Source organism: Oncorhynchus kisutch, linkage group LG5 (genome assembly GCF_002021735.2).
Source record: "Oncorhynchus kisutch isolate 150728-3 linkage group LG5, Okis_V2, whole genome shotgun sequence".
NCBI classification, from domain to species: domain Eukaryota; kingdom Metazoa; phylum Chordata; class Actinopteri; order Salmoniformes; family Salmonidae; genus Oncorhynchus; species Oncorhynchus kisutch.
Window position 1 is genome coordinate 32516156 of NC_034178.2, and position 23243 is coordinate 32539398.

The 23243-nt window shown below is 43.9% G+C and overlaps 1 protein-coding gene across 16 annotated transcripts in view; it reads right to left on the reverse strand.

The window, feature by feature from the left end:
* chl1b (cell adhesion molecule L1-like b) overlaps window positions 1-23243 on the reverse strand; it is a 71624-nt gene that overhangs the window by 18060 nt on the left and 30321 nt on the right. For 7 of the 16 annotated variants that reach the window (XM_031824883.1, XM_031824878.1, XM_020483078.2 and 4 more), the window contains exons 2-18: window positions 8566-8774; window positions 7976-7993; window positions 7274-7382; window positions 6791-6981; window positions 5693-5815; window positions 5371-5541; window positions 5035-5073; window positions 4733-4844; window positions 4418-4599; window positions 3930-4061; window positions 3696-3836; window positions 2578-2689; window positions 1978-2144; window positions 1612-1777; window positions 1372-1496; window positions 521-622; window positions 13-210 (exon numbers count right to left, since the gene is read on the reverse strand). In XM_031824883.1, coding sequence (XP_031680743.1) covers window positions 13-210; window positions 521-622; window positions 1372-1496; window positions 1612-1777; window positions 1978-2144; window positions 2578-2689; window positions 3696-3836; window positions 3930-4061; window positions 4418-4599; window positions 4733-4844; window positions 5035-5073; window positions 5371-5541; window positions 5693-5815; window positions 6791-6981; window positions 7274-7382; window positions 7976-7993; window positions 8566-8701 — 2224 coding nt within the window. In that variant the 5' untranslated portion in view covers window positions 8702-8774. Of the gene's footprint in view, window positions 1-12; window positions 211-520; window positions 623-1371; window positions 1497-1611; window positions 1778-1977; window positions 2145-2577; window positions 2690-3695; window positions 3837-3929; window positions 4062-4417; window positions 4600-4732; window positions 4845-5034; window positions 5074-5370; window positions 5542-5692; window positions 5816-6790; window positions 6982-7273; window positions 7383-7975; window positions 7994-8565; window positions 8775-15304; window positions 15547-23243 lie in introns of those variants that run through there. The other 9 variants (XM_031824881.1, XM_031824884.1, XM_031824891.1 and 6 more) reach the window with 6 other exon arrangements.

Consider the following 23243-nt stretch of genomic DNA (forward strand, 5'->3'; position numbering starts at 1 on the left):
TGGACTTCCTACCTGCAGGAGGGGTCTTGTATCTTTCTGTGGGCTCACTGGGACGCCCCCTACCCACCGCGTTGACTCCAGACACTCGAAAGCGATAGTCAACATGTCCATAAAGTTTGAGGACTGTCGAACCGTGATTTCCTGGAACTCTCTGAAGCTCGTTCCAGTTCCCTGGCTCCCACTGGCTCTCCTCATACTCAATAATGAAGTCTGTTCACAGGGTGAGACACACAGACCAGACCCCAATCTGCCCAAGCCCTTTGCCAAAGGGGCTGCTTATCTAACAGCCACCTGCGTAGCAAACTCTTCAGACCCTGCACTAAGCAGGAAACTTGTTCCCCCCAAACAAATACGACACATTTGTGTTGGAATGTTGACAGGAGACTTACACAATAATAAAATACTAATTCCATTAATAGTAAATATGTGCCATGTTATTATCATTGTATATACTACAGGCCTGCTGTTCCCTAAATCACGCAAAGCAGCTGAACTTTGTTTGCCAGAGCCAGACTATTACCAGTGGTTGAGCTGTTGTGGTCATCCCCAGGGATCCATTTGAGCTTCACACTTCTGCCCTTGTGTTCAGACAGCACCAAGTTCTCAGGTGCATCGGGGACATCTGTAAAACACCACCACCACAACGACATTACTTTGATAACACACAAAGACATTGTATCCATCAGACTGTTAAACAGCCATCACTAACACAGAGAGGCTGCTGCCTACATACAGACTTGAAATCATTGGACACTAACAAATGGATCACTAGTCACTTTATCAATGCCACTTTAATGATGACATTTACATATCTTGCATTTACTCATCCCATATGTATATACTGTTATACCACCTATTTCATCTTGCCTATGCCGCTCGGCCATTGCTCATCCATATATTTATATGTACATATTCTTATTCCATCCCTTTACTTAGATTTGAGTGTATTAGGTAGTTGTTGTGGAATTGTTAGATTACTTGTTAGATATTGCTGCAGTGTCGGAACTAGAAGCACAAGCATTTCGCTATACTCGCAATAACCATGTGTATGTGACCAATACAATACAATTTGATTTGATTTATCCTCTGGAAAAGCACCATGAAACAGTCAGAGACTGACCAATGGGAAAGAAAGCAAAATGTAAAACTGCGATGCAAATGAAGTAAAGGCATTGTTCTGTAAATGCAGAGCTGAGGTCTGAAGACACACGGTGTAATCATGTCCTGCTCTGTGTACCACGCCATGGAATGCTTGGCTTCGGCATATGGATCCATATTGTGACATGCTATGCACTTCTGTTGTGCTGGGGGTCATTGACCCGTTGGGGTCAGACCAGGTTTTGATGTACAGTATTTGACATATTTTCTCACCCAGCACTATGAGTAGTGCAGAGGCAGTGTCCTGGTCCACTGGAGTTCTGGCCACACACTTGTACATGCCATGGTCTCTGTGGCTGACGTTGACGATCTGCAGTATGCCATCCTCTAAGAAATATCTATCGGCAGAAAAAAAAGAGAGACAACCTATTGATCTGTGCAATCTAAAAAAACAAGTGAACTTTCCTGGGCTAGGCTTGGATCCGTGACACCGTAAGAAAGGTGTCGTCTTACCCAGAATTCTCAGTGTGGTTTAGTGCTATCTCCATATCGTCTTTCTCCCACACGATCTCAAAGTCGCCACTGAAGGAGTTGTCGTACACCGCCAGGCAGGAGAGCTGGGCTGTGGTTCCTATTAGGACCTGCAAGTCCTCTGGGGCCTGGAATATCTTTGTGGGATCTTGGATAGATGAAACACACAACTGTATAAGTTACATGTGAAGAGTTGTGTTTAGGACCCCTCTTTTTTCTAACCATGTGACTTTAGCAGGAAACACTATATGAGGCAGTTGTTCCTTGTCAGGTCACATACTGTATTTAGAAAAACACATGGCCCTAGTTGTGTGTTAAACACATGCCGTCTTGTATTTCGTTTCATACCTTTAACATCCAGTAAGGCAGTTATAGCAGACTTCCCTTCAGTATTCTTGGAGTAACATGTGTATTGGCCCATGTCCTCTTTCTCCACATTATGGATCTCCAAAGATCCATTCTGGTGAACTGTAAACCTTGGTCCCTCCACAGACCCTGTTGAGTCATCCTTGTTCCTGTAAAACATGTAAAGCAATCAATTAAAGTCTCCACTTACTGCAATTTAATTCAATTACAGAGGAACCTTGCTGAGCACTTAAGAAGATACACAAATACTTTAAGGGGCATTATTGCAGTAGGTGTAAGATGTTTTTTCTTTCTGCACATTTCCACTGCATACAGTGGTGCACAAACAGAGAAACGGACCTGTACATAGCTATTTTTATAACTACCTAATGACACTTTGACACATTGTTATCTAGTAATGACACATTGTTATCTACTGCTCTCTACTGGCCTCTGAGAGGACTGGTTTGAGCTGGAGAATCCTAGTCCAGCATTTGTATGGGCTAGAGCCAATGATTGATGACATGACAAGAAGAGTAGGATGAGTTGGCTGAAACACATTCTGGTCTGGGACCAGGCTATGGTTAGGGAGAGCCTACTCACCAGGTTACAATAGAGGGCGGAGAACTGAACACCTTGCAGTGCATGACTACACTCTTTCCCTCCACAGCTGAATACTCCAGACCTTCCTCTGTCAGGACCATAGGAGGCAGATCTGTGGGGAGAGACATCCCAGTTAATGAATAAGGGTTTGGGACATGAACGAGAGAGAGAGAGAATTATTTTCTAACTTCCATACAGATATGGAGGGATTGAGGAATGGCCCTCCGACTGTACTGCAGTATTGGTTACAAAGATACACTAAGAAGGTCCATTAAAATGTATAGCTAAGATTCAAACTAAGGAGACTGATCAAGCAGACCAAGTGATGTGAAAATGTTACTGTCTTCCATTTCTTTTGAAAGAAAGGCTGGACTGTCACGATGATTTTCATACAATTTGAAAATAAAATAAAAAAGAATAAAAAATGAAAACAAGTGGAACAATGAGTGCCACATTTAAAATAAATGTGTCTTGTCATTTCTAACCAAAACATCCTGTCTGTCTCATTCCATTGTTAACCACAATAAAAAGCCGTGACTTTGAATCCAGAAACAGTCCGCTTAATAACTTCCTAGTTTGTCACCAGCGACAAACTCCAGACATTTCTGAGAAGCCAAAGAGAGCACTTATTATTAATCTGCTCTTATAAAAGGAGCACATTTTAGTGTTGTGGCATTGCTTTCTGAATGGAGTAGAGAAACTGCTAGCATAGAAATAAATGCCTGGGAGCATGCGGGCTGATCAACAGGGACAGGGGATGTGGGTGGGTAGTCTGGCTGAAGGACTGTGGCGCTCAGACAACCCTTCCTTCACCATGGCCCGAGGGGCTCTGGCGCCAGAGCCGGATTTCAGACCAGAAACACCACCACTCACAGACAGTCTTCCACTGCCTCATGACAATGTCAAGCAACTGGTTGGATTCTTTAGGGCCCTTTCATCATCATACAATTCCATACTTAGTGGGTAACAGAATGGATGAGCACGACCGGTAAAAACAATGATGAAGGTTGAGGTGTAGGAACTATTTATTGGTGACCATTAGGACTTCAAGCCTCAGAGGAAAGTAGAGGCTATTTTCAGAGGTAGAGAGTAAAGCCAACGAAGCACCATAAACTTACTCATGATCATGATATTGGCATTGGCCAGTAGGGTTCCATGTCTGTTGGAAGCCTCACATTGATAGACGGCACTGTCAATCGATTTGGCGTTGTGCAAGACAATGGTGTCATCCAACACTTTTCTGTTAGATGCTGGGACCTCTGCAATCAACAATGAAATCCATTAGCTATACACCAATTTGCAGTGCTAGAAATAGGACACTCATGCCTTGTTGAGGTAGACTGAGAACATACCCTTAAGAGGTTTTCCATTCACCCTCCATTGGATGGTGGGCTGAGGAGTGCCAGTGGCAGAGCACTTGATATGCACGTCTGAGCCAATCGTACTAAGCTGGCTCTCAGGTTCAGATACCCACTTAGGAGGCTCTGGAAAGTGCAACATCAAAGACAGACATAACATCAGGAAGCAGTGAGCGAACCAGAGCAAAGTTTACAACTCTCTCCCAGAATTATGTTTGTGTTTTCTATCAACCTGGAGCCAATTCTCAAATGCTGACTTTTTTGAATCCCTCTTGGACAGCAGTTCACTCAATGTACAGTAGGTGGCACTCTTTCTCATGAAAATGTGTTACTATTATGAAGTACTTGTCATATCAGACTTTATCGAGTTTTCCTACAGTAGAACCTGTACATGTGGTTTAAGCTAAACAGCTGTTTTCCCAGACACACATAATCAAACTAAGAACCTATTATTTCAACCTTTGTACATTTTTCCCACTTACCTTCCACTGATACATCAAAGGAGTGGTTGGCCTCTCCGTGGATATTCTTAGCCTTACACTTGTATTTCCCACTGTCGTCCTCATTGACCCGGTCAATGCTCAGGAGTTTCCCATGGTTCTCTATCGTCGCTCTGTCGGGCAGCCTGTGGCCCATCCTTACCCATTCAATCTTGGGTGTTGGACTGAAAGGGGCAGTAAAATGACTGACGTTTTGATGTAGTTGCTTCAAATAGAATGAAGTGTCTAGAAGATATCATGCAGTCCTTTGTAAAAAAAAAAGAAAAGAAAAAAAAGAAGAGAGGACGGTTTACTTACAAGCCCTCGGCAATGCACTCCAGTAGTAGCTCGTCACCTTCCACCAGCTGTGTCTCCGACTTGACACCAGAGGGCATCAGAAGGCTTGGTTTTCTCTCCAGGATTGAATTGGCTTTTTGAGAATGGAGTAGAAACATTGTTTTTAAGATTCGTCTTTCAAACAAGGCAATGCATGGGTCTAACTCTCGGACTGCTAACCTACAATGCAATGTTTGGATCCACATATCACACTCTGATATGAAAAAAAATAAATTGCACATGGTGTGTTCTAGACAAATGATATGGTACGGCATGTAACTTACCACGACCAGGACTGCTACTTGAGTCACTGTTTGAATTTTCTGAAATGAAGGTGGGTATAACATATGAAAATGTGCAAAGCATTCATAAAAACTAAAAAACAATCATGACAGACAATGGGGGTGGGGTAGATTCATGAAAACACCAGGGCCATCAAGAGCAGGGAAAATACAACTTTTGGAGATGCTGTTGGACATTGGGAATGTTCTTGATCGCGTACACGATCATAGCGACGAATGCAATGGATTGAAGTCATTATGGTGATCAAATCAAAGCCATTTGGTCAAGCTAATAAACACACCTAAATCACAGACATGCCTTCTTAGATTGACACCTACTGCTCTTGACTATGACAGACATGGCATTCTTCTGTACGATGGTGCGTATCCTGGGGAAGGCAGCGAAGCAACAGTAGTCTCTGCGGCTGTCCTTCTCCAGAGCATTAGAGAAGAACAGGTCACCGTTCAGACCCATGGACACCCTCTCATCCTGCTCTATGTGCTGAAGGTCTGAAGAGGGGAAAAGAGGATGGATATTCCATATAAATGTTGGTTGCTTTCGTTTGATCTATCGTGCTTCAATAAAACGGCAGGTGTCAACACAAAGCATGGGACATGACTCAGACACTGTGTTAGGTCTGGCAGGCCGTTAGTGACTCACCGATGGTCATCCAGTAGATCTGTAAAGGAGGGATTCCTTTAGGAGGGTTACACTCCAAAATGACAGGCTGACCCTCCTCCACCTTGATGGGATCAATCTTCTCCTTGGGAAACTTAGGAACGTCTGATAAAAACAACACATAATATACACTGAGTGTACAAAACATTAGGAACACCTCCTCTTTCCATGACATAGCCTGACCAGGTGAATCGAGGTGAAAGCTATGATCCCTTATTGACGTCACTTGTTGAATCCACTTCAATCAGTGTAGATGAAGGGGAGGAGACAGGTTAAAGAAGGATTTTGAAGCCTTGAGACAACTGAGACATGGATTGTGTATGTGTAGGTGCCAGGTGCCAGGTGCACAGGCTTGTGTCAAAAACGTCAACGCTTTTGCGTTTTCACACTCAACCGTTTCCTGTGTGTATCAACAATGGTCCACCGCCCAAATGACATGCAGCCAACTTGACACTGTGGGAAGCATTGGAGTCAACATGGGCCAGCATCCCTGTGGAACACTTTCGACACCTTATCAAGTCTATGCCCCAACGAATTGAGACTGTTCTGAGGGCAAAAGGGTTGCCTTTCTCTCCAGCAGGTGGCAGTCCTATGATACTAGTGTTTTGTGCTGGTTGTGTATGGAGGTGTTTGTGTTCCAGTGAATTGGATTTTACAGCACATTCTTTAGATTTTGACTTGCGGGAAGAAATACACGTCATTAGTACTGTTGTGCTGCGTTTCAGTCGCACTGAATGGTTGGAGCGCGGCCAAATTTTGTCATAGTTCCCCTCGGTCTGGATTTCTTTGAAGATTTATGTACTATGCTTTGGAACAAAATGAAAAATGTACCAAGGGAAATGATGAAGGATAGATCAGTCTCCCTTCTGCCACACAGTCTATATGGGTATAGACGAGAGGCAACTGGGGGTGGAATGCTCTGGAGCTTCAATGACTTTCTGCCACGGCCAATACAACAAACAGCTCACAATGGAGCGACACAGTCGTTGAATTGAATTCCAGGCCCTGAATCACTTTCAAAGAGCTGTAATGGAGCGCCACAGAGATCAGAGATGTATGGATGTACAGTATACTACTCACGGGGCACAACAAACTCAATCTCCTCCGTTATGGCCGTCCCTAATTCGTTCTCGGCGTAACAGCGGTACGTTCCCTGGTACTCTGTGAGATTCCCAGTGTTGGGGATCACAAACGTCCCAGAGTTGTCCTCCTTGATCAGCCTCGGGTCCTGGTAGGGGTCAAACTCTTCCCCATTTTTTGTCCACCGGTATCTACAAAATCAACAGTTCAATCAGTCACTGATATAATTCATCGTAAATCTTGAAAATATCTTGTGTGTTTCAGCCAAATGTACAGTGTGTTTAGTGTCCAAGGTTGGTCCTCACAGTCTGTCCAATACTTGAAAATCAAACCCTCAAACTCGCCAAATCGACTAGCCAAATGTGACACGCCAAATCGATGGCAGGTGATAGACTGTCTGTTGGGCTGCTAACGAGCTCTCCTGGGTTGTCCCTCTCCCATCTGCTGGGTATGGAATGGTAGAGTAGGATACTCAGAACTCACTCTGGCTTGGGGTTCCCTTTGGCTTCACACGTCATGGGGAAGCTCTCATCAAAGGGGAAGGCGATCAGAGAGCTGGGGGAGGCCTCTGTGATGGTGGGCAGCTGCTCAACTGGAAAACAGACAACACTTTATGAAAAGTCCCATAGACCCCCTGCAGGATTCTGATAATATAATCTCTCACACTCTATAAGGTGTTAAGGTATGGTTCTTTTCAATGATGATGGTATTTCCCACTGGGCAAACACTGGTTGAATCAATGTTGCTTTCACGTCATTTCAAATGACGTCAGTGCCCAGTGGGTTCCTTCTCTTACGGTTCTATTTCACAGTGACATACAGCACTGTTTGAACTTGCCCTGCTTTGTCAATGTTTTCTCGTTTAAGTGATTTGACTTAAGAGACTCACTACAAAACTACAGGGGTCAACAACAGTAAAACTAGCGACATGAGGTCAGGCCAGTATGGCCAACGGTGCAGGTTAAAACTACATGCCACTACATGGATGACAGTCGTCCAAGACAATCCAATTCGAAGATGATGATTGTGTAAATAAACGGAGGATGGCACATGAGATGCAGATCGTACACAAGATGACCACATGGTACAGCTGCTGTGGTGCTGAACACTGAGCCAAGAGATTAAGTGAGGACACACAGGCGGTCACTAATACTGGATGGGACAGGTCACACCAGAGCAAACTTACTGTTTACATGACCTAAAACTAAAATATCCATGGCGGCAGGAAGACAACAAAAACACAGGCAGAGGTTTAAGCATAATACTGTTTTTTTTTATTGGTTATAGGCCTTTAGAAACATTAGTACTCTAGGTACAACAAAACAGAGGATTGTGAATTGCATTTAAGGAGATGGCGTGAATGAATTACTCTGCATCAACAGCAAGTGTGTGTTGCATTTTCAAAACCTGTTTGAACTGCTCTTTGTAAGCGGGCCCTTAAGAGATGTTTCTGAATAATTTAGAAGAGAAAACTTGATACTCGTTTCCAAGGAAACTGCAAGATACACAGCCCCCAATACAAGAGAATGAAGAAACCTGATTTAAACAAGCTGAAACTAGAAACCAAACCCCAGTTAAGGATGCGTTTGACCCATGAATATAATTGAACTGATTTTGGCATGATATAGATTTACAGAAAGTGCTATATTTCAAAGAATACCTGTGGATTACTTTGACCATTACAGACATTGGAAAACAAAATCAATATACTGTACTTTACAAAAGGTTTATGATATTCTGCACCAAAAGCACATTATGGGAAGAGTGAGCACTTACCCTCCATTGGGATGTCAATGGCAGTGGTCAGGTGAAAGGCACAGACACTGACGACCACACCCGTCAGGAGAGCCAATCCTGGGCTCCACATCGATGACCTCATCGCGCCACAGCAGACAACCATCTCGGAGTTCATCGCAGAGGAAGTGACTGAAGTTGCACTCTTCCCACTCTCAGTTCACAACTATGTCCTGCCGAAGACGAAGGGCCTTCAAGAACAACACAGACAACAGAGAGAGAAGGAATAAGAGAGGCCTCCCATGAATCCAGATCCACCCACGCGTCAGGCACAGCAGACAGTCAGGCAATCCCACACAACGCAGGGAGAGAACCCCCGGTGACGGAGAGAGATGCTTAGCCAGGCACAACACACGTTTCCGGCACAGCAGTCACTCGCATCAGCAGGGACCACATTCTGGGCTGAAACAAAAATCTACATATGAAAGCTCTATATCACCCTGTTCCCTTGAGACATAAATTGTTTTCTTGTTTATTGTCTGTTGGAGTGTGTTGGCTTGGCAGTACAACAGGCAGGACAATTTCATGCGCAGTAGAACAAGAGTTTAAATATATAAATATATATATATATATAAATATGTGTTTGGCTGCCTGTGGTTATATTAATACACGGCAGATGTTTCCACATTTCAAAGTGAAAATTATGAATTCATTCCACAATGGAGCGAAAGATTTCCATCATTAAGAAAAAACCCTGCTGCAGCGTTCCTGTTCAGTGTCTCTGGGCTCCTCCCTGAATATTCAAAAAGATACAACGACACAACCCTGTCGATGTCACGCCCTGGTCTAAGTATTTTGTGTTTTTCTTCATGTATTGGGTCAGGCCAGGGTGTGGCATGGGGTTTTTGTATTGTGGTGTGTTGTGTCTTGGGGTTTTGGTGTGTATGCATTGGGATTGTAGCTAGTGGGGTTATCTAGCAAAGTCTATGGCTGTCTGGAGTGGTTCTCAATCAGAGGCAGGTGTTTATCGTTGTCTCTGATTGGGAACCATATTTAGGCAGCCATATTCTTTGAGTTTGTCGTGGGTGATTGTCCTTAGTGTCCTCTATGTTAGTTTGCACCAGTATAGGCTGTTTCGGTTTTCGTTACGTTCTTTGTTTTTGTAGTGTTTGTGTTTATTCGTGTTGTACGTTGTTCATTAAACATGGATCGCAATCTACACGCTGCAGTTTGATCCGACTCTCCTTCACACCTAGAAAACCGTAACAGTCGATCTAGGAACGCTGCACACGTGGTCCTCAGACATAGCAATAGTCCTCTTCCAAAGAACAGCAACAGTATTTTTCTACACACATTTACCACTCTACACACTGAATAACATGTTCTGATAAGCAGTTGGTCACACGGTCAGAGGGCACAGGTCATCCTCCAACTGACAGGCCAGTGGCTTGGATCATAAGGCGCTCTATACGGTATGACTAGAGCAAAGGATTGTGGGGGAAGAGCTCTCTGCAGGAATGTCCACCTCGGCGGCATTGTTGCCCACCAGCCTCTGTTCTGTAGTAGAATCTCTGGGGTGTCCGTTCATTTGCCTCCCTCATGTTGGCAGTGACCCAGCTCATTGGGTCATTCTAGTCAGGACTCCAATTAGTTCAATGCAGGGTAGCATAGACCAGACCACATTAATAAAATAAGCAATAAATCACCCACTACAACGAAAATTGCCAAACGATAATGCTCATGGGTCTTCGGGGAGTCCCCACAATGAAACTAGCTGAACACTTCTCATCACAAGCATACAAATCCAGTAATTACAACTGGTTGGAACTGGTGTCTCTTCTCGTGTTGATGATGGAGCTTCCAGTTAATGCCAAAAAAGGGATTTGTATTGGGAGAGGGAATCTGTGTGTGTTAAGCTCTTTCTTTGAGCAGGACGGAGAGAACCAGACCTAAGAGACAGCCTCGCTCCAACAGGCCTGGCAGTTTTCACAAACAGCTGGCTTTTTACTGGTGTCTTTTCAAATCATACTGACTGAAAACACTGCTCTTCATTTTCCTTAAAAAAATGTATTTTCCCTCAATTACCAAGTTCAATAGGAAACACAGAGGTCAAATGGCAGTTCATGAGAAGAAATTGAATAATTGACCAAAGAGTGAAAGAGTCGATTTCATGAATTTCTTTGTGAGGCTCTGTTTTCAGATGGACACGAACCCTGACCTCTTTCCCCATGCCTCATGCTAATGGTATTAACTCTGTCTGTGGCCTCTGACTCCATCCTGGTTATTCTGACCCAGTGAAGTGACTGAAGTCACCGGCAGAGCCACAGACAACAGAGTGCAATACACCCACCCCTCTTAATCACAATACTAGGCCATTGACTTTTCCTCCAACCTCAGATTGACAAGGCTTTGTTATGATCCATGAGTTGGAACTGGAAAAATGCCTCAGGCTTGATTTGCTGCACCCATTTCACTGTTTTCCCACACACTGATTTATGCTGCAAATTACAGATTATAATCAGAAAGTAGGATGCTGTGCTGTGCTAATTGGCCGTAGGTTTGGTGAGTTTAAGGGGGAGCTTTTTTATAATCCCTCCAAGACAATGTGTTCCTCTCAGGGCCTTCATCAACCTAACACAACTTAGATGGATTACGTTCCGTTCAAACTGTGCTTTATCACTTGCCATCTGATTTTGTTCTCCCCCCTCGTTGAGCATTTAGCCTGATCCAACTCGTCCATCTGGTTGAGGGAGGTCCATAAAACATACAGGCGAAACTGGTGGGAGATGGAGATGTCTTGCTCTAACCCAGCATACAGTATAAGCTACAGGCTAGATGAATCCATTGAGTGTGCCCGAGGCGAGCCTGCTCGAAGACCGCCGGCTGTTCTTAATCCTCTCCTCCGGCAGAAATAGATGGGAGTCTGAGACTGACGAAGCTGGCGGGTGGTTAAAAGCTACTCACAGTGGGAAGGCCAAAATGAACTCTGACCTCTCTTAGCCGAGGCTCAGAGGACACAGAAGCTGTGCTGGGGTGGAGGGAGAGGGACAGGGGACAATCTACAGCAGTGCCTTAAACTCAACTCGGATTGACTGATACTGTAGAGTGCTGCTCTCACACCGCTCTCCATCATTTACAGTGGGCTACCGGCCAAGACGTGCAAAAACCATTTCTCATTCAAAACGAGCACCAGGCACAAGACTGATAACAGAGGAAATGTAAGAGGCAGGCAGAGAGGGATGCCGCGCCTGCTCCATGCTCGCTCTACCTGCTGGTTCATTTGATTGAGAAGCCCCATCCTCATCATTCAGGCTCCAGGCTGAATCAAAGACACCCATGTCTCTCTTCATAAGGAGATGTTACTGGCACAGTGTTCTGGTTGGCATGCTTTCTATCCCTTCAGTCTCCTAGTTCCTCCATCTGGGCTGGCATGGAATCCTAACCTTGACTTACACGCCAAAGTCAAGGGTCTGTTGATATACTGTATAATTCACTATTTCCTCAATGGCTTTATAACAACGGTTTTCTAGATGAGGCATTATCAAGATACATTATTATAGATTATTATCAAGATATAGACAAAGCATTTGGGCTAAAGGAAACTGGTGAAGCTCTTTTGAAGGACTGTGAGGTGTCCTTAACTGCTGCCATTCAAATATGCCATGTTGTTTAACCTCTTGCCGCTCTGTTGTCTGCGGTCTGCCTCCTTCACATGCAAAACTCTGCTGTACGACAGACAGGAGAGTATCTACAGGCTCTGCAGTACGACAGGTAAGACAGGCAGGAGAGTGTCTGTGTCTACAGGCCTACTGTAGTTTGATGTGATGCAAAGCCTATAATGGAATTAAGCAGATCCTCGTCTTGTCAAACTGGATTAAAATACTCTCCTCACTAAAGAGCTTCAGTGCAGGATGACAGTACCACCACACTCCACACTCACTCCTGGTAATGCCTCAGCACTGAATACCAGTTACTCACCGAAGTACAATTACAACATTGGGAGAATCAATGAACATTAAATCAGCAATTAGCCTGCATTTCTGTTGCCGGTAATGATTTATTTTTCATTTTCTTTCCTTTCTGTTTTCGCAAAGTCAATTTCTTATTTAGTTTACAAATGACTTGAGACTGGTTCTAGACCAAAAAACAACAACATAGGGATACAGTTCTTTACTGATGAACTAGGGGTACATTGAACAATTATGTTACGTGTGAAGAATTGCCCTAGACACACACACATCTTGTTAAAACTCTACAAAAAATATATATATATAATGAACTACTACAGTGGAAGTAGACCCACTGGAATTTCGTAAAAAGCACTTTTATTTGGATGCCATAACTTACTTACTGTAATGTAATCATATTTGCAATGGGTTCCATTCTGAATTCAGGCAGAGACAAGATTCAGATTCCTCTCCATGCTTGTGGGTCAGAGGAGTTCATTCATTAATACATCTTCAGCAGCAGGAGGAAAACATAAACAAGGCCCTTAATGAGATTAGGAAGTCAGACCAATATTAAATAATAACCTTGCCTAATTGAGATTTGGCTCAATTTCACTCTGCTTTACCATGCATGCAAGAGAGTGAACAGTTCAATTACCACACCATTAATATTGCAGGAGTCTGTCCACTCATGAAGCATAGAGGGGTGAGGGAACGAGGCTATAGGGGTTTCGACCAATGTGGATATGGAGTGCTTTCTGAGATGTACTGCAGGGTCGCTGACCTCTGTCCCAAGTGGAGAAATGACAAATGACCTTACTGACTCCATATAAACTGTCGTGACCAGGGACAGAGTGGGACACATCCCCGGTTGACACCATACGACCTATGACCTCCAGGGCACAGGCATCGCTTTTTAACCAGCAATGAAAATCTTGGAGTAAAATACTGGTGTACTGTACACGTTGTGTCTGTAGCATCTTCCATTGGCAAAATATGGGCTATCTGATCATACACATTAAGGAAAAGGATAGCCAAACATCAGCTTTGTTTTATATCACTTCAAGGTTCCTTTTTGTCTCTGCATTTCCTGACCTGTCTACTTAATCTTTGCTGAGCGATTACAGTGTCTTGCATGAGTAAAAGAGAGGTGAAGGTTTTTCTCTTCCTCTAATGAGTTGTTCCATCGGGAAACTCCATTCTGCTCGCTGCTGAAAGCTCTGTTTGTCTCAGCGAAATATGGAGGCCTGCTGAGCACATTCAGGCACAGCAGGAACAAAAACTGTTTCAGTGCAAATATTGCTGCAATCTCTCCCAATCATTTCACCATTATTCTTCATTTAAAGATATGGTGAGATTTTAACTACATGTACGGGCTAGCCGCTTGTGTATAATTTCTTTGTTGAAAAACACATCACTGTAATTGGAAGCAAATGTGACTGGGAAGTGAGCAACGGGCCGTGTCACACAATGGCTTACTATTACTGGTTTATAAATGAAGTGCAAATCTGAGAGTTCAAGGGTTGAGCGAAATCATGGTGAAGCTGTCACAGCATCGAGGCAGCAGAGTAATGCCAGACAGAATATCTCAATGTGTCACGTTTCAAGTACAAGTGACACAAAAGGTACTGTACATTGCTCCTGTGTCTAACTGTCTGCAGAATGGTGAGAAGCCAAGCCCTTCAACTTTTTTCCTCTCAGCTCTAGTCTCTTTGAAGTCCCGAGTCACAGATGGGCGCCCCATGCCCAGGACGATCATCACATTAGTCTGTGATCCTCACCGAGTCGCCAGGAGAGGAGCGTTATGGATTCACAGCCTGGACTGCGGGGACAGGGACATTATTTTGTGTGAACTAACGCAGCGAGGTCCTCGTCCCGTTCATTCACTCCATCTGACTGATGATGGCTATTTCCCAGGATGAAACTGTGGATGAAACTGTGCCAAAGCCGGACATGATGGATGGGCCTTATATCCCAAATCCACTCTTCCATCAAACCCCAAAGCAATTTACTTCCGTCCAACACCAGGAAAGTCTGATTCCCCCAACGCAGATACAGAATAGCATATTGAATTCCCACAAGCTGGTTGTTACCCTTTTTCCTATCCCCTAAGGTCCCTTTTCTACACATTGAAATTCCTGGCTCCGATCTGTGATTTACCAGTAAAATGCTGTATGCAATCTATTTTGTATTTCCTGCGCTCTACAGCAGGACATCTGGACAGCGTTCGCAGGGCGAACTGTTTGACACAGCAGTCGGAAATTAGTCCTGAGCGTTTCGATCAATTTGTGGTGTTATGGTGTGTGTGTGTAGTGTGTGTGTGGGTGTGTGGTGTGTGAGTGGTGGGGGGGGGGGGTGTTCAGTGTCAGAGATGCAAAGACTTAGATAATGCTACCGATTCCCCCACTATATGGAGATATTTTAAGGGCAGTATGATACTCCTGGCTAGACATGTTCGTTCAAACTTGGTATAATGTTATCACACAGCCTCTTGTACTGACGTACACAGTTCACAATCCTATCAGGCTGTCCTAAAATTGTATATATCCAGAGAATCAAAATTATGCCAAATTTAGTTACTGTATTCTTTTGCCCAGACATTTCTCCTTTTTTTAAAACAGAATAACCTCAATATTACCATATTCATTGTATGACAACAAGAGATACCCACAAGGAACTACTGAGACAGCTCAGTTCAATACATGAACATCGACAAGGTTGCATCTCTCCTCTCTTTGAGGTAGAGATCGTCCCGGTGCACCTCACCACACATGCAAAAACCAAAACATTTAACAGTCAGCTACAGAAACATCCCAAGACAAGACATCACTTACAAGACTTAACTTCATTCTCTGCGCTGGTCCCCCGCGAGATACATAAGAACAACCGTTCCCTCTGCAGGCAATCCAATCCAAAAGGGGAAAAACAGAGCACAGAACAGTAAATGATCTGTCAAAATAGCGGGGACTGCTCTAGAGGCGTCCCACCCGCACCAGATCCCGTCACACAAGCTGGGGACGGAGTGAGAGAGGCACTGTGGACGCATATGTTACCAAAGCCTCTAGCTTGGCAAAGAAGCTCATTAAGCCACTGACAATCATTCTCACAAAGCACGATCTAAAGGCCATTCACTGGCTGTGTACAAAAGACGGAGGAGGAAAAGGGGAGGAATGCATCTTCCATCACCCCCCCACCCCTCCCTTAGCGTCCTGACCAGCAATATATTTTCATCACCTGAAACTTTGCTTAAAGTTTGGTTTTCAAGAGTTAAGCACACATGTTTTACAGAATGCATGCAAGAGCACAGGTGGGAGCAGCAGGGTAGAGATCAGCCTTTGAGTGTTAGATCTCAGTGCCAATCCTCTTTGTAGGCAGAGACAATCTACTTATTTCTTATAATGCTGGTGGCAATTGTCTCTCGGTATTACAGAACACGAGGCTACAGTATGCCTACAGTACATCTGTGCCCAGGTCTGCTCTTAACTTTACCCACCCGGTCAAAGGAAGCATAATAATCTGTTTGAAGATTATGTTTTGTTTGTTTGACCAGAAGAACCAATGAACCTGTGGAATGAAAACTGAGATTTGTTTGAGCGACTGGTTTAGAGACCTTGATTGACAGATTGGTGAGCACAGACATCATTCCAAGACTCCACAGATGGGGGCCTGTGTGACCTGTGGGGAAGAAGCAGAGAGCAGAGCAGAGAGAGAGTGCTGAGACTGCCGATAAGAGGCCTCCATAGCCCAACAACAGAACAGCCTGTCTCCCATGACACGGGGGGAAGGTAGCGGCACAGTCTGGATGATGTATGGTGTGGATCCAGGTCTGAGACTTGGGCTTTAACAAGGAGAAAGGGAGAATATTAAAAAGGGGGAGGGGCAGAGGGTCATGCTTGAATTTGCTGAAAACGGCAAAAAAAAAAAACGAGCCTTTTTAGGCGGAGCGCTATTTGTGCAGGCCCATGCAAGGTTATTATCACTTGTGCTTCATATTTGCTGACAGTTGGGAAATGGTGGAAATTAGATTGTATACCTTTGAATGGAGACATTAGATAAATGTATGCTTTGATATGTGATCAATGCACTATAAATACATTAAGCGACCAAATACAGTGTATTAGGAAAGTATTCAGACCCGTTTACTTCTTCCGCATTTTGTTACATTACAGCCTTATTCTAAAATCTTTTTTAAAATGTATTTTTAAAAGGTCCTCATCAATCGAAAAACAATACCCCATAACGACAAAGCAAAAACAGGTTTTAAGAAATGTTGGCTAATTTATTAAAAATAAAAAAGTTCAATATTACATTTACATAAGTATTCAGACCCTTTCACTCAGTACTTTGTTGAAGAACCTTTGGCAGCAATTACAGCCTTGAGTCTTCTTGGGTATGAAGCGCTGTCAGGTAGGATGGGGAGCGTCGCTGCACAGCTATTTTCAAGTCTCTCTAGAGATGTTAGATGGGGTTCAAGTCCGGGCTCTGGCTGGGCCACTCAAGGACATTCAGAGATTTGTCCTGAAGCCACCTCTGCGTTGTCTTGGCTGTGTGTGCTTAGGATCGTTGTCCTGTTGGAAGGTGACCTTTCGCCCCAGTCTGAGGTCCTGAGCACTCTGGAGCAGGTTTTCATCAAGGATCTCTCGGTACTTTGCTCCGTTCATCTTTCCCTTGATTCTTACTAGTCTCTGAGTCCCTGCCACTGGAAAACATCTCCACAGTATGCTGCCACCACCATGCTTCACCGTAGGGATGATGCCAGGTTTCCGCCAGATGTGCCGCTTGGCATTCAGGCCAGAGAGTTCGATCTTGTTTTCATCAGACCAGAGAATCTTGTTTCTCATGGTCAGAGTCCTTTAGGTACCTAAAAAAACTTCAAGCGGACTGTCATGTGCCTTTTACTGAGGCGTGTCTTCCGTCGGGTCACTCTACCATAAAGGCCTGATTGGTGGAGTGCTGCAGAGATGGTTGTCCTTCTGGAAGGTTCTACCATCTCCATAGAGGAACTCTGGAGCTCTGTCAGAGGGACCATCAGGTTCTTGGTCACCTCACTGACCCAAGGCCCTTCTCCCCAGATTGCTCAGTTTGGCCAGCTCTAGGAAGAGTCTTGGAGGTTCCAAACTTCTTCCATTTAAGAATGATGGAGGCCACTGTGTTCTTGGGGACCTTCAATGCTGCAGAAATTGTTTGGTACCCTCCCCCAGATCTGTTCCTTGACACAATCCTGTCTCGGAGATCTACGGACAATTCCTTCAACCTCATGGCTTGGTTTTTGCTCTGACAAGCACTATATGGACAGGTGTGTGCCTTTCCAAATCATGTTCAATCAATTGAATTTACCACAGGTGGACTCCAATCAAGTTGTAGAAACATCTCAAGGATGATCAATGGAAACAGGATGACCCTGAGCTCAATTTCGAGTCTCATAGCGAAGTGTCTTCATACTTATGTAAATGTATATTTCAGTTCTTGTTTTTTCATTTGTAAAAAATTCTAAAAACCTGTTTTCACTTCATCATTATGAGGTATTGTGTGTAGATTGATGAGAAACAAATGTATTTAATCAATTTTAGAATTGACGTAACAAAATGTGGGAAAAGCCAAGGGGTCTGAATACTTTCTGAAGGTACCGTACATGGAGGCGATATTATTTTCACCAGAAATTCAATTATGATTCATTAATATAAGTGCATTCCATTCTGAGGTAATATTAATTTCAACCTTTGAACTAATTACATTAACACTGTAATATGAAATGTTTTATGGAAATGTCATTTTTTTCACTTTGCATTAGAATAAAAATTAAAAAATCTAATAACTTGAAGGTAGTCTTAATCAGTATTGAAAAAAGTACCCAATTTTCATACTTGAGTAAAAGTAAAGATACCTTAATAGAAATTGACTCAAGTGAGACACCCAGTAAAATACTACTTGAGTAAAAGTCTAAAAGTATTTGGTTTTAAATATACTTAAGTATCAAAAGTAAATGTAATTGCAAATATATACTTAAGTATTAAAAGTATGAATCATTTCAAATTGCTTATATTAAGCAAACCAGACGGCACTATTACAATCCTTCCACCTGACAGGTGTGGCATATCAAGAAGCCAATTAAAAAGCATGATCATTACACAGGTGCACCCTGTGCTGGGGACAATTAAAAGGACACTCTAAAATGTGCAGATTTCTCATACAACACAATGCCACAGATGTCTCAGGTTTTAAGGGAGTGTGCAATTGGAATGCTGACTGCAGGAATGTCCACCAGAGTTGTTGCCAGATAATTGAATGTTAATTTCTCTAACCATAAGCCACCTCCAACGTAGTTTTAGAGAATTTGGCAGTACGTTGAACCGGCCACCCGGTTGTGCATCCGGCCTCCACATGCGGCTGAGACCAGACACCTGGACAGCTGATGAAACTGTGGGTTTGCACAACCAACGAATTTCTGTACAAACTGTCAGAAACAATCTCAGGGAAGCTCATCTGCGCGCTCATCTTCCTCACCAGGGTCTTGACATGACTGCAGTTTGGCGTTGTGAATTACTTCAGTGGGCAAATACTCACCTTCAGTGGCCACTGGCATGCTGGAGAAGTGTGCTCTTCACGGATGAATCCCGGTTTTAACTGTACTGGGCAGATGGCAGGCAGCGTGTAGATGGCAGACAGCATGTATGGCGTCGTGTGGGCGAGCGACGTCAACGTTGTGAACAGAGTGCCCCATGGTGGTGGGGTTATGGTATGGGCAGGCATAAGCTACGGATCATGAACACAACTGCATTTTATCAATGGCAATCAATACCGTGACGAGATCCTGAGACCCATTGTCATGCCATTCATCCGCCGCCATCACCTCATGTTTCAGCATGATAATGCACGGCCCCATGTCACAAGGATCTATACACAATTCCTTGAAGCTGAAAATGTCCCAGTTCTTCCATGGCCTGCATACTCACCAGACATGTCACCCATTGAGAATATTTGACTTGCTCTGGATCGATGTGTATGACAGTGTGTTCCAATATCCAGCAATTTCGCACAGGCCAAGAGGAGTGGGACAACATTCCGCAGGCCACAATCAACAGCCTGATCAACTCGATGTGAAGGATATGTGTCGTGCTGCATGAGGCAAATGGTGGTCACACCAGATACTGACTGGTTTTCTGATCCATGCCCCTACCTTTTTTGAAAGGTTTCTGTGACCAACAGATGCATATCTGTATTCCCAGTCATGTGCAATCCATACATTAGGGAATAATGAGTTTACTTTAATTGACTAATTTCTACTAAAGGTTGCTAGATCGAATCCCCGAACTGACAAGGAAAAAATCTGTCGAACTGACAAGGAAAAAATCTGTCGAACAAGGCAGTTAACCCACTGTTCCTAGTCCGTTAATGAAAATAAGAATATGTTCTTAACCCACTGTTCCTAGATCCGTTAATGAAAATAAGAATATGTTCTTAACCCACTGTTCCTAGTCCGTTAATGAAAATGAGAATATGTTCTTAACGGACTTGCCTAGTTAAATAAAATGATTGATTGTTATGACTTCCAGAAGACAAAGATGATGGATGCGACCTTAAAAAGTCACCATTTAAGCGTTGTTTATACCTGGCTCTAACATGCGACCTTTGTCCTGATCTTGCCCACATTATGATTGTGCACTAATTTTCAGAAATATGTCTACACACTGTATTAAAATGTGTATCTTATCCGTCTACTGTGCCTGCATTGTGACCACATTTCCTGGTGCCTTCCTGTATGCAAATGATTTGACAACTATTATTTCAAAACAATATTTACATATTGAATCCATAAGTCAATGGTGCCACTTGTCAATGATTTTAGAAGGCAGCATAATGATGATTTCAATGGTTTCACTGTCCAGATCCATCTACACTTGTAAGATATCCAGACACAATGCGTGCTTGACCACCTTCGAAGGTGGTCAGCAAGATCTGATCACAATCAGAGCACAATGTGTCCTTTAATCTTCTACACCCGTCTAGAAATGTGGGCACAATCAGAACGTGGACATGATCAGGACAAATGATGCATGTTAGCACCAGGTATAAACAGGGATTTAGAGCTGAAGTACTGGACAGTCGGAGGACATTGGCCTCTTGATAATGTGAGCAGCAGATTGCCAGCTCCAGACACTGAGAACACTGACACGCCTCTCCTCTGCAGAGCCAGAGAGACCCAGTGCCAGCCAGGCCCTCCAAGGCACTCAGCACTCTCTTTGAGCAGCAGCAGGATGAAGCCGCCATTATGGCCACACAAACAGAGGGAAGCCTTATGAACTTTGCACAAACGCTTACTGCTGGAGCTAGACAGCTCTGGAAGCGAGGGCGATGGGAGGGAAGGTCCCGGGGCAAGCTGCCAGTTCCGAAAAGCTTAGTGTTCACTCACTCAGGCCAGACAAACCTGACATTGTCCTGGGTACTGCCCCGGGGACTGCCTACTCCCCTCTTCTTCCTCTGCTCTCGGCCGCTCCAACCCATTCACACCTCTGTCCCCACAGATTACATGAATGGGACATGACTTGTAGGGGCGCAAAACCAAACATTTATTCACACTTAACGCCATTTGTTAAAATGCCATGGAGCAGGCTGTGGGAGACTCTCAGAGTACATGAAGATCGACTAAAGTCGGAGCTGGAGATACATAAAATGGAAGCTGTAATAAACAGATAGCTCTGTGTCATCCAACATATTTCATAATGTGACATTGTTGGGATATTTGCTTGAGGGTCTCTATGTGATACAGCTAATTCATAGTAGACACGCACACAACAAAGGGGAAATCGGAAAATAACGGGGAAATCAGAAAATAAAATGGAGATATCCTCCAATGATCTTTCTGTGAGAGAAGATGTTTACAATTCCATTTTATTTACAACACATCTCTTATCTCCTTCAGGCAGCGATCAACAACTACTATCCATCTGGCCAGTGTGAGATAGAGGTCTATCTATCCTATCAAGTCAATGTAATGGAATTAGAAACATGGTCCAGACCAGAGTTCCCTCAGGCGACTTGGAATGAAGCAAGAGAGGAGGACACAGAGAGGAGCATAGCCTGCATCAACAACATCAGCCGCACACATCACAGTGCACATGTTGTTCTCACTCTGCCCTGAGAGCAGAGAAGAGACCAAGAGAGAGGAGAGCCGTCTGGTGTGTTCACCAGCTGTGTCTAGCCCTTGTTTAACCCCTATACTCCTAGACATTAGACAGTCGGCTCTTTATATGCTCAGGTGGGTCTTGAGTAGCTCAGTCTGTCCCGTCAAGGAGATCTATGCTCAGGCATTAAGCATCGCTTCAAAGCCTTAGATTAAAAGTCAAGTACGCTGGGGTCAATGAAGGCCATCCCAACTGGGACAAGAGGGATCACTGATGAGGCGGCACAAAAGCTAATTTAGCTCAGAGGCTTGGCAGATATGCAGACTGTACACAGTACGAGGTTGTTTAATGGAACTGTGGGCAGATAGCGCCATTTTGTTGTCTTCACCCTCAAACTCGTCTTCCAGTCAATATGTCAGAAAACCCGATGTTAATACTAGAAGCTGACATCTGCAGAGCCATGGCATATTTTTCATTACTGGTATGCATTTCTCTGAAAGTGGCTAACAAAAAAAAATGGAACTGGGTATTTCTTCCGGTGTATTTTGTTACGGTGACATTACTACAGTTCACCATGCAGATCGCCTTGATAAATGCACTCCACAACTGATGCATATGGAAAACTAGCTGTGGCGCACATCTTGAAACCTGTTGTTTTGAGGATGCTTGTGTTCATGGTTGGAGTATCCCATCACAAACAACACCCACCTCTGTTAGAACCTAGAGAAATCGCTTAATTGCAGGATATCTGATGGGTACCGTACGTGACCTCCAACTGCTAATGAAAACCAGATGACATTCCACCTATTTAATTGCCCATGTTTATATGCAATTCACCATTACCCCGGACACTTTAATGGCCTCTACAATTGTTTCCAGGTCCAGGTTTATAGGTGATTTATCCAGCGCAACACTCCAAAGAGGGAGTCCGATCAGACCAAAGACATAAAGGTAACACCAGATAAATCAGGGAGCAACCAAGGAAGGATACCTTTTCAAAATGGTCCAGATTGTATAACATATGTGCCTATTATAAATCCCACATCTTTCTGAAATTTCCGTACACTTAAAATATATTGTCACAGCTTAAGCTGCTCGGAACATGTTAAGTGGTTCCAGCAGGTTGTAAGGTATACTGTACTGTGTGTGACTGTGAGTTCGGCAGTAGGTGAGTCTCTACAGCCATACGGCAGGGATGAGCCTTGACTGACTGACTGCAGCCTTGGAAAGACAGACAGGAGGACAGGAGGGAGGGGGCCAGGAGGGCCCGAGATGCATCCAGCTCTCTCAGTGAGACACCAGGCCGTTGGAGAGCCCGGCGGAGCCGCACAGATGGTGCGCTCAGTGATCATGGCAGAACTCCTCGTGATTAGCACACCTACTAAAAGCTGTGTGCATGCTAGCGTCTGGTGCACATTCATCACTGGTTGAGAGAGAGCAATTGGGTAACTGGAAATTGTTTGTGAGCGTGTGCTTGGTATTTCTATTTCAACCTCGTGTTTCTGGCTGTGGATTACTTCTTACAGTCCTTTTCAAAAATAGAAAACCATTGAAAAACAAGTGAAGGAAAGTTTTAAAAAATAAAAAGAGTGGACCACCAGGGCGGAAAGAGAGAATGTCTCCTGCACGCCACGTCTTATCTACCCTCACA